This window comes from Schistocerca nitens, chromosome 8 (assembly GCF_023898315.1).
Source record: "Schistocerca nitens isolate TAMUIC-IGC-003100 chromosome 8, iqSchNite1.1, whole genome shotgun sequence".
In the NCBI taxonomy this organism is placed as follows: domain Eukaryota; kingdom Metazoa; phylum Arthropoda; class Insecta; order Orthoptera; family Acrididae; genus Schistocerca; species Schistocerca nitens.
In genome coordinates this window covers 299,030,263-299,047,048 of record NC_064621.1, presented here as the reverse complement: position 1 = coordinate 299,047,048, position 16,786 = coordinate 299,030,263, and the positions used below count along the sequence as shown (strand labels likewise).

Below are 16,786 nucleotides of genomic sequence, written 5' to 3'. Positions count from 1 at the left end.
AAGAAATATGTATGTAGATGTAGTGTCTAGAGACTAATACTTCACATTGGTGAGAAAGAATGCAGTTATCTTGTATTGGTATCATGTAGCAGCACATAATACAGCATGGGACATCTTTCATCATGCTGCTTAGCATTTACATGATTGGAATAAAGCTGTCACATGTTGCCTCATTACAGACTGGGATGCTAGCATGTCCGCACACACACACACACACACACACACACACACACATGTTTATCATGGCTGTATGTAGTCTATATCTGTGCTTCACTTTTATTAAATTAATTTCACTGGTCATGTGCTCAATGTCACCACTCAAGTGTGTTAGACTTAATGCACAAAGAGCAAGCTCTGGAAAGTTTTTAAAATAGTAAATCTTTCTCATTCCTGAACGTTTTTTTGTCTCTGAAATATACTGCATTATTGTGTTTTTAAGTTCCTGTGTTAGAGCTGAAAGAGGTAACTTACACATTTTTCATCTTGTTTTCTGTATATCATTGCAAGACACTACTTGGCAACAGTGACAGGAGAGAAAGAAAGGGGGGAGAGGGGGTTGCATTTGTATACCTCTGCATATCAGGCATTGTTGTGAGGCACAAGGAGAGAAAGTAATGTAGTGATGTGCCATCAAAGTTATAATACTTCTACTCAGAACAAGATATTTAGGCTATGTAAAATGTCTGCAGCTAAGTATGGAAGTCCTTCAGGATCACTTTCTGTTTGGTAAGTACTGGGTCCGTAACTGATCTGACCTCTTACATATCTAAATATGCTGTTGTATATGTAGTAAATTTAACTCACAGCAGTAGCAGATAGGTTACTTTTCTTTATGTACATTCTGTCCACATGATAAAACAGTAGACCTTTATGAAGCTGACATTTTCTGACACAGTTGAGTTACCAGAGCTGATTAATAACTATGTCTTTGAGTAATATCCACATTAGAAAAAAAGTAAGAGATTTTCTAATGGACAGCTTGAAGAAGTACAGATTTCTTTTCCTCTATATGCCTTAGATCAAAGTATAATTTTAAAGCTTACCACTGTTTGACAGTTCTTGTTACATTGCATGTGACACTAATCATACTACCTTAGATGGATTTTGTAATTAGACAGCTTAAAAATGATTGAAATTTGTGTAATTTTTTCTGTCTTTTTGCACTAGTACTAAAATAGACTTAAATGTTGTGTGCCAGACCTTCACAATGTTGTCAGAGAAATTTTGATGCTTTACAGACTTATAGATTAAATGATTTGCATACACATTTTATCATCCCTGTACCTGGGTAGATATCATTAAAATAAGTCATTAAAGAAGTTTTTGACCCCATCATGACATTGTACCAATCAGCTGCAAAACCAATAGTTTTACACTGTAGTAGGTAATTGATTGTACAATGAAACAAAATTTTACTCACAGCAACTTCCTCAGCTCTCTCATTCTGTCCAGGTGCAGAAATACTGCTCAGCTGCCAAAACATGCTCATTATTCAGTCTGAGCCTTTATCAAAATACCTAATCATAATGCAGGAACATTGTATGGCTTCTGTGTCAGTGGGTTCATCAGTTAACACCTTAGAGTTCATTGAACAACAGTTTCATCAATTCCTCTGTGTTATTTGTTGCATAACTTCTGTCCTACAGAAAAATGACAGTTGAACCGAAGAAACTATACACATTAATGTAATGAGAAGAAACCCTAATAAATGAGAAAGTGAGATGTACCCTCTCCCATGCACCTCATGTTGGTTTGCATAGTATAAATGTAGATGCAGATGAGGTGACAAAAATCATGGGATACCTCCTAATAATGTGTTGAATCTCCTTTTGCTCATTGCAGTCCAGTGACTCAATGTGGCATGGGCTCAACAAGTCTTTGGAAGTCCTCTGCAGAAATATTGAGCCATGCTGCCTCTATAGCCTTCCATAATTGTGAAAGTGCTGCCAGTGCAGGATTTTGTTTACAAACTGACCTCCTGATTATCTCCCATAAATGTTCGATGGGATTAATGTTGTGTAATTTGGGTGGCCAAATCATTTGCTTGAATTGTCCAGAATTTCCTTCAAACCAAACATGAACAATTGTGGCCCAATGACATGGTGTATTGTCGTCCATAAAAATTCCATTGTTGTTTGGGAAAATGAAGCCCCTGAATGGCTGCTAATGGTCTCCAAGTAGATGAACATAACCATTTCCAGTCAATGATTGATCAGTTTGACCAGTGGACCCAATCCATTTCTTTTAAACACAGCTCACACCATTATGGGGCCACCACCAGCATGCATAGTGCCTTGTTGTCACTTGGGTCCATGGCTTTGTGGGGTATGCGCCACATTTGAACGCTACTGTCAGCTCCTACCAACTGAAATTGGGGCTTATCTAAACAGGCCACAGTTTTCCAGTCATCTAGAATGCAACTGATATGGTCACAAGTCCAGGAGAGGTGCTTTAGACGATGTCGTGCTTTTAGCAAAGGCACTAGCGTCGGTCATCTGCTCCCATAGGCCATTAATGCGAAATTTTACCACACTGTCTTAATGCATATTCTCTCACACTGTTGATTATCTGTTAGCACTGACAACCCTATACAAAAGCCACTGCTTCCGGTCATTGTCTGTTGTCCATGGTGAGAGGTAAGGCCTGAAATTTGGTATTCTTGTCACAGTCATGACGCTGTGGATCTCAGAATATTGAATTCCTTAACAATTTCCAAAATGGAGTGTCCCATGCATCTTTCTCTAACTACCAATCCGCATTCAGAGTCTGTTAATTCCTGTCACGTGGCTGTAATCATGTTGGAAACCTTTTGAAATGAATCAACTGAATACAGATGACAGCTCCCCCAATTCACTGCCCTTTTATACACAATATTGCCACCATCTGTATATGTGCTTATCACTGATCTGTGACTTTTGTCATCTCAGTGTATTCAGTCTGAATGCCATGGCAATAAAATAGCCACATTTTTAAAATTTCACATAGACCAAAAACTCAGTTGGGATACCCATATGGGAAAATTATGTAACTGGCTAGCATGTGTAATCTTTCTGTCATATGAACAGAGGAGCTTTGACAGTAAATCTCATATTTTGCATTGTTACACTGTCACCTGAGCTATGGAATGCTAATATGGGGTAATTATTTGGGCTTGAAATTAGTGTTTAAGTGGCAAAACAAAGCTAGAATGTGAATCATAAGTCTTAGGCCATATGAATCATTTAAAGATTATCTCAAATAACTTTATAGTGCCAGTATATGGCCTGTACATCAATAATTGCCTTGACTGTCTCATAGAAAACCTAAGTAAGTATGACATAAGCAGATCAACGTATGAGCATAAAATGAGATGTGGGCAAAAATTAATATTCCGTATGCAATGCTCACAGAGATTCATAACAGTGACAAAAGTCTTGGTCGTGTCTCCTCCAATAAATAGCCAGATAGCACCTACATAGCACCAATACATACATTTAAAACCAGCATTACAAAATAGATGAAAAGTAAAGATTTTACAATGTTGAAGAATTTGAAGAATGTGTGACAAATGACCTATGCTTTTTGTGCAAAAGAAATATAAATAAAAAAGAGACTTTGTTATATAACTGTAATTCATGCAGTATATAAATTTTATTACTGTTGTGTAAGCCTACTTATTGAGATGTATTTAACTATTTATTGGCTTTATCATCCAACTAATAATGCACTGCATTTGTCTTGTAAGTGCTTTTATCAGCTAATAATTTATTGTTATTAACAACAACCTCATGCCAGCCCCCACCCCGTCACCACATAGAGGTGGCAAGGAGTAACCTGCTTCTAAGGGAAGCAGCAATTTTAGGGGGGGGGGGAGTGTGTGTGAAAAGGGGGAGGAGAATTAAAGTGAAGGGGAAAGGACTATGTAGGTGTGATGATATGGCAGAAGTTGTGTGTAGTGCTGGAGTGAGAGCAGAGAAGGGGATAGGCAGATGGAGGACAGGGACTAGCAAAGGTTTGTGTTACAGCTGCAGTTGGCAACTTACATCTTTCATAATATTTTCTATATGTCATTGCAGGACACTGCTTGGCAACTCTAATAGGAGGGAAAGAAAAGGGGGGATGCATTCATATCCCGCTGCATATCAGACACTGTCCTCCACTTGCCTGTCCTAGTCCCTGCTCCCACTGCAGTCCTACATATGCCTCTATCCCACCAACACACCTACATGGTGCTTTCCCATTTTCTCACCCCCCCCCCTTTCTTCCCCCACTCCTTCCCCACAGCCACCAAGTGCTGAAATAAGCAGACCTGTCCCCACTACGTCTCTGCATACTCCCAAAGGCAGCACCAGCACCAATGACAACTTGTATCCCACTATCTCTCCCCTCTCTACACCACACGTCTTTGGCAACCCAGTTACCAACTCCATAAAGAATGCTGCTTACCTCAGATGCAGTTGCAACTGCAGTAAAGCCTTAGCACCCAGGGGCAACAGTAGACATGTGTGTGTGAGTTATGCTTATGTGAATGTGTGAGAGTTTTCTGTGTCTGATGAAGGGCTTAGTGTGTTGGCTGAATTGTCTAGTATTCTTTTTCATTGTGTCTGTCTGTGACTCAACACTACCTCTATGTGGTGAATATCAGTGTATACTTTCCATATTGCTATTATTCATCCTGGATTTTCCATTGTTTTCAATCATTGTTATTGTCATTTACCTAATCATGCAGTGTATCTATGTTACCTTACTTTCTTGTACTTCAAACAATGTAATGAAAGAGATAGATAGCTATGCACCATAAAGACAGACACTGAGTTGCAGACAGGTACAACAAAAAGACTGTTACGCATTTAGGTTTTGACCAAACCTTTTTTCAGAAAAGGAGACACACAACATTCGTTCACACAAGCAAGCACAGCTCGTGCACACAGCCATCTCCAGAAGCTCAGACCAGAATGTCTTTTTGTTGTGCCCTTCAGCAATTCAATATGTCATCTTTACGGTGACTAGCAGTCTATATTTTTTATGAAAAGGAAGTTGGTACTCACCATACAGTGGAGATTCTGAGTCGCAGATAGGCACAACAAAAAGATTCTCACAAATTAAGCTTTCGGCCAAAATTAGATCACACACACACACACACACACACACACACACACACACACAAATGCAACTCACACACATGACTGCAGTCTCAGGTAACTGAAACCACACTGCAAGCAAGCAGGACTGGGTGGGGGTAAGGAGAAGCCTGGGATGGGAGGGGGAGGGGTAGTAGGGTATGGGTGGCGGACAGTGAAGTGCTGCAGGTTAGACAGAAGGCGGGCAAGGTGCGAGAAGGGGACGGGGTAGCAGAATAGGAGAGAAGTAAAAAGACTGGCTGTGATGGTGGAATGAGAGCTGTGTAGTGCTGGAAAGGGAACAGGGAAGGGGTTGGATGGGTGATGACAGTGATTAACGAAGATTGAGGCCAGGAGGGCTACGGGAACATAGGATGGATTGCAGGGAAACTTCCCACCTGCACAATTCAGAAAAGCTGGTATTGGTGGGAAGGATCCATGGGGCACAGGTTGTGAAGCAGTCATTGTAGTGAAGGCTGTCATGTTTGGCAGCATGCTCAGCAACAGGGTGGTACACTTGTTTTTTGGCCACAGTTTGTCAGTGGCCATTCATGCAGACAAACAGCTTGTTGGTTGACCACATAGAATGCAGCACAGTGGTAGCAGCTTAGCCTGGAGGTCACTACTGGTTTCACAGGTAGCCCTGTCTTCGATGGGATAAGTGATGTTTGTGACCGGACTTTCCAGTCTCCTCCCACCTTGCAAAGTCTGACCATCTGGCCGCAGGGAAGCATTCCCCTCGTAACTCTGTACCACCCAGTGTAGTGGTTCATGTCATGTGACAGTAAAAGATATGTGGCTGAAAAAGATATTATTTGAAGCATACTTGCACGCAACTAACTGTGAGAAAACAGCATTATCACTGATGCTCTCTCTATCCCTTGAACAAAGAGAGCTTTTTTTGATGTTAACTATTGTAAAAAGATATAGTCCAGCTTCTGATCTTAATGAGTATGGACAAATGTATTATGGCTTAAGAGAGAAGGCATTATTGCATCTTTAATTGAAAGGTATTTTCTGATTTTATGCAAGAATAATAAGCCAATAAATCAATTTCTCGGCCGCGTAAACAAGTTGTGTATTGTGTAAATTATTCTCCGTCTTATGGTTTCACATTTTCAAATATTTGTGCATGCCTATGAGACATTTTTTTGGATTATGGAAGCTCGAACCTCCAAACTCTATACAGTCATTAATTTAAAGACTTTTAAACAAATCCACTTCGATGAACTGTCTTCCATAGAAAGGACAATTGGTCCGTAGTTAATGTAGACTACAATTCCTGCTGATTCAGCACGCAGTTCAATGACTGGCAGAGACATCGAGGACAGCATACAGTCATCATGCAGCAAATGTATGAAAATAGTATGCACTATAAATAATTAATTATTGTTTGTTTTGTTATTCTCTACTATATGCTGCACGAGATATATATGTTTTACCACCGTAGGCCTATGTTATTAATTTACTGTATAATTACAAACTCATATAATGTAACATGACAACTCCTATATCATTGTATATGATAAAATGGATGCTCAATAAATAACAAATAACAGCAGATCTCTAGTCCACCATGCACAATCCCCTGAACATGAATGTTGTCTTCTGAGATCTGTTTGGTTATTTATTCATTTCAAAGACCTAAACTCTTTTCTTAGAGAGACTGAATACTAAAGAACTAATTCCTTGAAACAGTAATAGCAATAATAATTCAATCAAGGCAGTAATTAAATGAATAATAATAATAATAATAATAATAATAATAATTATTATTATTATAATTATAAAAGCATTTCATCAAGATTACTTTTTGACCCTGAAAGGAACTTTTCAACACAGATCTCTATACGATAACTGGGTTCAGGTTGAAATAGTGACTCCTCTCGCAAATAATCACATCTCAGTAAAATTATAACAATTTACCTTTCACATGAGAGGGAGTTACACCAGGACTGGCGCATGAATAACATTCTCCACCAGGTTTTTGGCTACCTTTCATTGTACCCTGAGATGAGAAATATCCTCCCCAGTAACCTAACCATCCCTCCCACAATGGTATTCTGCCATCCACTGAACCTACACAATATACTTGTCAGCCCTACACAACCTCATGGCTCATACCCCTATAATAGACCTAGATGCAAGACCTGTCCTGTACATCTTCCCACCACAATCTACTCCAGCCCGGTCACAAACATCACCTATCCCATCAGAGGTATGGTTACCTGTGAAACCAGTCATGTGGTCTACAAGGTAAGCTGCAACCACTGTGCTGCATTCTAAGGGGGCATGACAACCAACAATTGGTCTGTCTGCCTGAATGGCCACCGACAAACTGTAGCCAAGAAACAAGTGAGCCACCCTTTTGCTGATCACTCAGCCAAACATTTTGCTGATCACACTGCCAAACATGACATCCTTCATTTCAATGACTGCTTCACAGCCGGTGCCAAATGAATCCTTCAACCAACACCAGCTGTTCAGAATTGCGCAGGTGGGAACTTCCCCTGCAATATATCCTCCTTTCCCATAACCCTCCTGACCTCAACCTTCATTAGTCACTGTCCTCACCCATCCAATCCTTTCTCTGTTCCCTGTCCAGCACTACACAGCCCTCATTCCACCATCGCACCCAGTCTTTTCACTTCTCTCCTCTTTCGGTACCATCCTCCCCCCCTCCCCCTCCCCACCTCATGCCTGCCCTCTGTCTAACCTGCAGCACTTGACTGTCTGCCACCCCTACCCTTCTATCCCTCCCCCTCTCTGACCCAGTCTCCTCCTTACCCCCACCCAGTGACATCCCCCATCATCCACTGGTGCTGCTGCTCACAGTGTGGTTTCAGGTGCCTAAGACTGTAGCCGTGTGTGTGAGTTGTGTTTATGTGTGTGTGTCATCTATTTTTGTTGAAGGCCTTACTGGCCGAATGCTTAATTTGTGACAGTCTTGTTGTTGTGCCTGTCTGCTATATGCTGAGTAGCAACTTTCCTTTTTGTAATATTGTTATATTTCATTCTGGATTTTCCATTGTTTACAGGGGCAGTGGCAAGTGGGGGGTTAAGGGGGCTATAGCCGCCCCCCCCTGTCCACCAATGGAGTATCATATTACACTGGATAAAATTACTTCAGAAATCAGTGAATATATTACTCCAACAGATTCAATCATTTTTAATGATTATGTAGCAATATAGGTTGCAATGTATTTCAAACACATTTTAACAAAAGAATAAGATCCTCAAATAGCTTACTTTCTCAACCAATTAATATAATTTAATTTAAAATGGGTGTCTTATTATTTATTAATACACATTTTTTACACTGAACTTCAAAACAGTTACCAAAAACTACTTTAAGCAAAACCAAATTTTAACAATTTGTCAGTGAAGGACCCCCAACTCTACTTTTGTTAAGCAATATTCCATTCCCCCAATTCCCCCCCCCTCTCCCCCTATTAGCCCCCCCCCCCCTCCTTGACCAACTTCTAGAATCGCCCCTGATTGTTTACGTCTATCTTTATTTTTGTGTATTGTTGATATTCCAACTTGAAATTTATTGTACTTACACATATTTGCCTAGTTGTTTTGTTAAATGATATCAGTTGCATGTAAAATGTTCAAAGATCAGTAAAAAATTTGTATTTACCTGAGTTTGAATACATAATTTTACATTTGTTCTTGTAGGAATGAAATTGTAATTTCTGAATTACGACTCCTGTTCCAAAAGCCTGTTTATAGCTACAAGTCTTTGAAACATGTATTATATGTTTAGAAATATCCTCAGACTTGTCAAAGACAAAATTATGCTATTTTAATTTGGAAACTATTTACGGTAATAGGTAGGTTTAATGTCTGCTACACTGTGAATCATTATAGGGGGGGAAAAATTACTGGAGGCAAAATTATGACAGTGCAATTTGGAGACTGATATTCCATTGATGTCATCACTTAATCACTTACTTTGTTACTTTTAATTGAAGCAAGGCACTTTTGTTTCAGGTGAATGTAACCAATGAACACCACAAGACAATTCTGAAGAGATATCAAGCTAATTATCTAGATGTTGGGTATTACATATGCTACACAGAAAATAACTACAATAAAATAAAAAATCAAGTATATATTTATGTGAAAGGTAATGATACTAAATAATTATTGGTCATAAATTTTGTACAAACTATTGTGTAATGCATGGCAGTGCACATGCTACAATATGTCAACGGTATTGAGTTAACAAGCCGTATTGTGACTTAGATTGATGGCTAAGTAAATATTTTTTTAGTAAATTGTGCCATGACTCTCTCCTTCACTGTTCACTTCTTTCATTTTAGAATGCATTAATAATATTTAAAAAACATCAGTGATTTACAGTAGGCCTGACTTATTTGTCACTTATAGTTGTTACAACTTTAATAATGATATATTATTATAATTATTCATGTTGGAGCCCTACTGGACTATGCAATGTACAGTGTGATACATTTTCAGAATTTGTTTTAGCTCTCCTATGCGTCTGTAAGACTGTCATTCTCTTGGAATGCGGTTTTTTCCACTTGTCAGAACAAGGTGTACCCATCTTGTTGGATATTTCTGCCTGGCCCAACCATCCAATCACGAATTCTCTGCCTAAATATTTTCCTGTGTGGTACACTATGTTGTGTTATTCATGCAGTCATTGGATCTTCTTTTACTGCACCCATCCATTTTATTTTTACAATTTTTTGTTGCTTTGAGTTTCATAGTATTCCACAACCTGCCTGGTAAATCTTATTTGTTCCATTCTTTTAGAATGTCTATAAAAATTTAGGCTGAATTTTTTCATATCTGAATATATGTTGGCATACTTTTCAGTTTCTTTGTTTTCTCGTTGTCTGTACATTCCGTCTTCAGTATAATTTGGATTTTAAATTTCCTGATTACTTTTTGTTCTCTCTTTTGAATCTCTTAAATATCTCTCTTTTTGTTTAAAGCCAAAATAATGACATATATAATAAACTATCTGTTAGTCATAGTTGCGCTTGTGTACCAGTATTTTTGTTATGATGAGCAATGGCGAGTGAGAAAGGTACTGTAGGTGCAATAACATCAGCTACTCTCCTGTGTCTGCCTGTTCAGGTAAGCATAGCTTGTGATCTGCACTCCAATCTCCCCTTCCAAGCTGTCGCAATGCAGAATGCATCAGCAGGTGCAGCATCGCTACTGAGCACTGCGTTCAGAGGGGCACAGGTAAGAGCACACACCTGTGCATCATGCTGTTGAGTTCAGCTGAAGTAGCATTCTTGATGAAAAGTCTGGAGCTCTTGGTCCTCCTGTTGAGTCTTTGTGAGTTTCAAAAAATCTGTAGGCCTCGATACACTGCTGACATGCAAGAGACAGTCAGCCACTACATTGTTAATGCCATAAATGTATTTAATGTCCATAGTAAGTACAAGGTGATTGTATTATTGAGTTGAGCAGTTGTTGCTGTTTCATATGAAGGTATAGATTAACAGTTCATGATCTGTGTGGATTGTGATTTCTCTTGTTTCTATCTGTGGCTGGAAGTAGGCACTGGCTCATACACAGCCAGGAGTTCAAGTCATAGTATTCCACTTCTCTTGTGACAGTGACAATCCACACGAGGAGCATGTAAGCAGTTGCCACAAACCATGTGACATTGTTGCAATGTCGCACCAGTAGCTGTTTGGCTTGCGTCCACCACTAGCACCAAGAGATTATCAAGTTTTGGGTGCACCAGGAGTGCTGTGTTTGCCATATTTTGCTTCATGATCTTGAAAGTGAAGCACATCTTGTCAGTCCATTTCACTGGGGTACTGCCTCTAACATTTGGGCTGGTAAGTGTTACATTTATATGAATGCGTAATGTCTGTTCTTTTGGACATGTCTGAAAAAACAGACACCACACGGAATCTGCAGCTGTGATACATACAGGTAAATTGAAGGTGGAGGGGAGAGAAAGAAAGGGAAAGGTAATGAAGTATTGATGTCATCTGCATCAGGACTTTATGCAGAATCCATGGTGATGAGTGAAAATGGTTTCCAGACCAGAATGTAAATCCAGGATCTCCTGCGTAATAGGCAGTTAACCAATGCACCATCCGGACACAGTGTTTATTGTAATTGAGTGGACTATCTTAGTACAGGAATGTGAGTCATACGGGAATGTGGGTTGACTGGGAGGCATTCCAAGATAATCGACACAGTTTTGATAAACATTGTGTCTGGATGATGCAGTAGTTAGTGCAACTGCTTTGTAAGCAGGAGATCCTGGGCTCAGATCCTGGTCCAGCACACATTTCCACTTGTTGCCAATGATTCCACATAAAGTCCTGATGCAACTGACATCAACAGTTTCCTTTCCTTCCCCCCCCCCCCCCCCCCCTCCACCTCCTCCACCTTCAATTTACATAATATATTTCACATCTTTGATTCTGTGGGTGTCTATTCTTTCACATATCTTCAAAAGAATTGACTTTTGAATAACTTTTTCTTCTGAGGGGAGAGATTACACTGGATTAAGAATCCTTTGTTGGTGAATAACTGTGATTATTTAACTAGGTTGTACAACAGACTGTTAAAAGCAATGAATAGCTGGTTTGGAACACAATAATGAAATTGTTCCAAAATGCAAAAATACTCATGAGTCAGAAGAAACTAACTACTGGTTGACAGTAAGCAGTAAGAGAACAGAACTAAAAACAGTGAACATACAAAAAATTCACTCTCCAAGGAATAAACAACACATAGAAAACCACAAGAACATATGCAAAACACAATGCCCATGGTGGCTGGCATTATAGCTGCTTGATAGCTGTGATTCACTTATCACCATGCACATGCGCCACTACACCACAGAATACAATTAACATCTCTGGTTGGTATAAATCATGACATTGTCATGAAGGATTGCAAATCTGACACAACTACCATGTACTTCAACTCTTGGTAATACATTAATTGTTGGAATACAATCACAGAAGTGCTGTTGTACATGTCATATTGCAGTATTCCACTGTATGAGCATGGAGACTCCCTGCACATTGAAGAGGTAGGGCAGATCGGTGTAGTTGGTAGGTTAGATGGAGAGCGGTGAAGACGGGGAGAGGGAGAGGTGGGGGTGAGCGGAAAACGAAAGAAGTAAAAAGACTGGGTGCATTAGTGGAATAGAGGTTTGTGTAGTGCTGGAATGGGGACAGGGAAGGGGCTAGATGGGTAAGGACAATGACTGATGAAGGTTGTGGCCAGGAGAATTACAGGAACATAGGGTATATTGTAGGGAGAGTTCCCACTGCTCAATTCTGAAAAGCTGTGTTGGTGGGAAGGATCCATATGGCACAGGCTGTGAAGCAGTCATTAAAATGAAGAATGTCCTGTTGGGCAGCATGCTCTGCAACATGGTTGTCCACTTGTTTTTGGCCACAGTTTGTCAGTGGCCATTTTTGTGGGGAGACAACTTTTTGGTTGTCATGCCCATATACAATGCAGCACAGTGGTAGCAGCTTAGCTTATAGATCACATGACTGCTTTCACAGGTAGTTCACAGATAGTTCACAGGTAGTTCACAGGTAGTTTGAAGTTATAGGTGATGTTTGTGACCAGACTAGGTGGTTGTACATGTAGGTACATCCATGTTGTACTTGTGAAAGACGTACTCTCCTTCTCCCAGTCTTTGCAATGGAAACACTTCTTTGTTGCTGATTTGGAGGGATTAGCAACAAAGAAGTGTTTCCATTGCAGAGACTGGGAGAAGGAGAGTAGGTCGTTCACAAGTACAATGTGGTTAATCTCTTGTGTAGTGTTGAAGGTGAGGCCTTTGGATAGAACTGAAACATCTGTAAGGCTGAGGATTTTCGTGGAAAGGTTGACAACAATGTACCAAGAGTGTTTCAGTTCTGGAGTTGGTGGATTGTTTGTAGGAAGTTTTGGGGAATGTGGCAAGTTGAAAAGTTCAGCTACGCAGGGTCTGGTTGCTATGAGTAGTTAAAGAGGAGGAACACTATGGGTAGGATAGTGCTTCGATACTGGTGCCTGAAAGTGGCAGCAGGATGTCAGGAGGTTGGATAACATATGTTCATGGTGTCTGGAATTCTCTTCCAGATGCTGGAGAACAAGGAATTCGATTTCAGAGATGTGATGTATGCTGTAGGGATTGGGCAGTAATGGTACGTTGGAGCAGAGTTGGTTCTAGGTTGCCTGTGTCATGGAGATGTGTTTTTTCTGCACCAGGATTGTGAAGGACAGGGACTGGAGGCATCTGAAAAGGTGAAAGTCATCGTGAAAGGAATTTTTATTGGTAGCCCATTGGTCAGGAGTCTATTGTTTAGGCAGTATTGAAGCAACAGGATGTGGGACTGGGTTTTAATGAGGGAAAGGGATACATTCCTGAACTGGTGCAGAAAAGTGGAGCAGGGGTCTATAGTGGCAGGGATTGCATTGGGGAACTGGGAAATGATGTAAGAAAGGGGCAAATGAAGGTTTTAGGAGGTTTTATGAGGTGCTAGATAACAGAAAATGATGCTAAAATACCTACAGACACGAAAAAATAAGCAAGAATACGTGAATATAGACACTAATACGTAAAAATATGCACAAATATGCACCAGTGCATGAAAATGCTTAAAAATACATGCAAAAAATACCCAAAAAACACGAGGAAATAGGATCAAAACAGATGAGATGGGAATTGTTACATCAAGATTCACAAGTTCGTGTGCATAAGTACGTGTTGAAAATAACATATGCAAGTATGCAAGAATGAGGTGGGAAATGGGAACAATAAGAATAAGTCAATTATTGGTGGAAAGAATTTTGAGCTTGAGAAGCCCCACATGAGAACTCAAAAGAAAAACTGTGTGCAGTTCTTGGAGAAAGGCACAGGTCATACCTGTCTACAAGAAGAGTAGTAGAAGTGATCCACAAAACTACTGTCCAATATCCTTGACACTGATTTGTTGTAGGGTTTTAGAACATATTATGAACTTAAACTTAATGAGGTATCCTGAATAGAGTGATCACCTCAATGCCAGCTAGTGTGGATTTCGAAAACATCGATCATGTAAAACCCAAGTCGCACTTTTCTCACGTGATATACTGAAAGCTTTGGTCAAGGCATCTAGGTAGATGCAGATTTCTTGATTTCCAAAAAGCTTTTGACTCAGTACCACACCAATGCATGTTGTCAAAATTACGATCATATGGAGTATGAACTGAAATTTGTGACTGGATTGAGGACTTATTACTGGGGAGGACGCAGCATATTATCTTGGATGGACAGTCATCATCGGCTGTAGAAGTAACTTTGGGTGTGCCCCAGGGAAATGTGTTGGGACACTTGCTGCTCATGTTGTATATTAATGACTTTGGAGAAAATATTAATTGTAAATTCAGGCTTGCAGATGATAATCTACAATGAAGTACTACCTGAAAGAAGCTGTATAAATATTCAGTCACATCTTGATAAGATTTCAGAGTGGTGCAGAATTGGCAACTTGAGAGAGAGAGAGAGAGAAAAGAACCATAGTATTGTATGACTTTAACATCAATGAGGCACTGTTGGAATCACCGAACTTGTACAAATACCTGGGTGTAATGCTTTGTAGGGATATGAAATGAATGGCCACATAGGTTTAGTCATAGGTAAAGCAGGTGGTAGAATTCGGTTTATTGGTAGAATCCTGGGGAAGTGTAAACAGTCTATGTTGGAGACTGCTTACAAATCACTTGTATGACCGGTTCTAGAATATTGCTCAAGTGTGTGGGACCCACATCAGATGGAACTGACTGGGGATATTGAACCTATGCAGAGCAGGACAGCACAAATGGTCACTGGTTTGTTTAATCTATGGGAGAGTGTCACAGAGATACTGAAGGAACTGAATGGTAAGACTCTTGAAGATAGACTAAACTATCCCGAGAAAGTCTGTTGACAAAGTTTTAGGAATTGCTGTAAATGCTTGCTCTACAACCCCCTGAATGGATGTAGGCATTCAAACAATCATTCTTCCTGTGCTCCATATGATATGGAACACGAAAAACCCTAATAATTGGTACAGTGGGTCATAGCCTCTGCCATGCACCTCACGGTAGTTTGCAGAGTATAGATGTAGATAGACGGCCACATGGTATGCGCAGACAAGGTGGTTGATACAGTGTGGCTAGAGTGTCAGAGAATGAGAGGTTTTTATGGGGGAGTAGAGAAGGTATTAGCGATGATGACAGAGAAAAACTTCACAGGGTTGTGGGGTGGAAGACACAGCATTAGGCAGGGTCAAATAATGCAAAGTCTGGTTTGGAATATCAACAATTTTGAAAAGGATAGGTTGCTACTCACCACCCTGTGGCTCAACATGCAGCTGGTCATAAACATGCTTGATTTTAATGGCTGTTTCACAACCCAGGCTATCTGAATTCCTCCACCACCAGCTTTCCTGAACTGCACATGTGAGAGTTATCATTACAATATATTCTCCGTTCTGTCAATCCACTATCCCCACAACCTCAACCCAACAGTTTCTGTCCCTTCTGTCCTATAAACCTCCCCCAAATTCACATCCCCAACTCTCATTATGCTCACTCTCTGCCAATGCATCTACAAATCTTTTACCCTCTCTGGCCCTGTCGTTTTCCATTCCCCGCACCACCCTCCATCCCAATTCCCCATAACCTGCCAAAATTGCCCCTGACAGCCTTGTTCTACTGCCCTCTGCCATAGTCCATGGATGCTTTGCCAGACAGCAGCACTCTTCTCTCCTCTTGCCTGTACTTTGCTATCCCTCCCCCTTCCCTGCTCCACTCCCGATTGCTGCACTGGTTCAACAAACATTTATCATCTGGATAGGGTGGCCAGAGATACCAATTACATGTACATGAGGTGTGCCTATTTGTGTGAATGTGGGTGTGCCTTCCTTTCTTTTCTGGAGAAGTCTTTGGCCGAAAGCTAGTGGATAATTGTCTTTTTGCTGTGCCTGTCTGCAACTCACAGTCAGTAGCAATCGTCCTTTTTGTAATTGTTGAGAATCCAATCCGGACTTTCCATTTTTTGATTTTGTGTAGGGGCTTGTCTTCCATCGCACAACCCTGTGATATTTTGCTTTGTTACTATTTCTAAAACCTTCCTCTACACCTTCTCCATTCTTTCTATTCCTTCTTGCCTTTTCTTTTCCTTCATTGTCTTCTGATCTGCATGTGGTTTGACATCTGAGCCACTCTGTGTCAACAGTCTCATCTGTGTGCAACACACGCAGATTGTTGGTGCAGCTTCTCATGCACCAAATTCTTCCCACCAATAATTCTTATTCCTATTGATTTCATGTCGTTCATCAGTCTGCCATATTTTGGGATATTATTTTTCACACCTACCTGTGCCGCAAAACTTGTGAACTTTGACCTAACAATCCTTGCCCCCCTCCCTCTCCAGTCTTATTCCAACATGCAAATATCCCTGTACCTCATCCGTTCTGTCGTTTTTCTACTTGTCTTACCTACTTTTTGCACATATTTTTAAGTATTTTCACATATTGGTGTGTATGTTTACTTATTTGTGTCTGTTTTTGCTTGTCTGTATGTATTTTTGTGCGTGTTTTCTATTGTCCAGCTGCCTTCACAAGCACCTAACGCCTTCATTTGCCTCTTTTTTGCATCATTTCCTCTATGGATCCCTGCTCCATGTTTCTGCACCAGTTCAGAGAAGT

The 16,786-nt window shown here is 40.3% G+C and overlaps 1 protein-coding gene across 2 annotated transcripts in view; it reads left to right on the top strand.

Annotated features, from left to right (window-relative positions):
- Positions 1-16,786, top strand: part of LOC126199370 (mast/stem cell growth factor receptor kita-like) — a 277,142-nt gene that overhangs the window by 42,575 nt on the left and 217,781 nt on the right. For both annotated transcript variants that reach the window (XM_049936274.1, XM_049936273.1), the window contains exon 3: positions 9,096-9,231. In XM_049936274.1, coding sequence (XP_049792231.1) covers positions 9,096-9,231 — 136 coding nt within the window. The remainder of the gene's footprint in view (positions 1-9,095; positions 9,232-16,786) is intronic.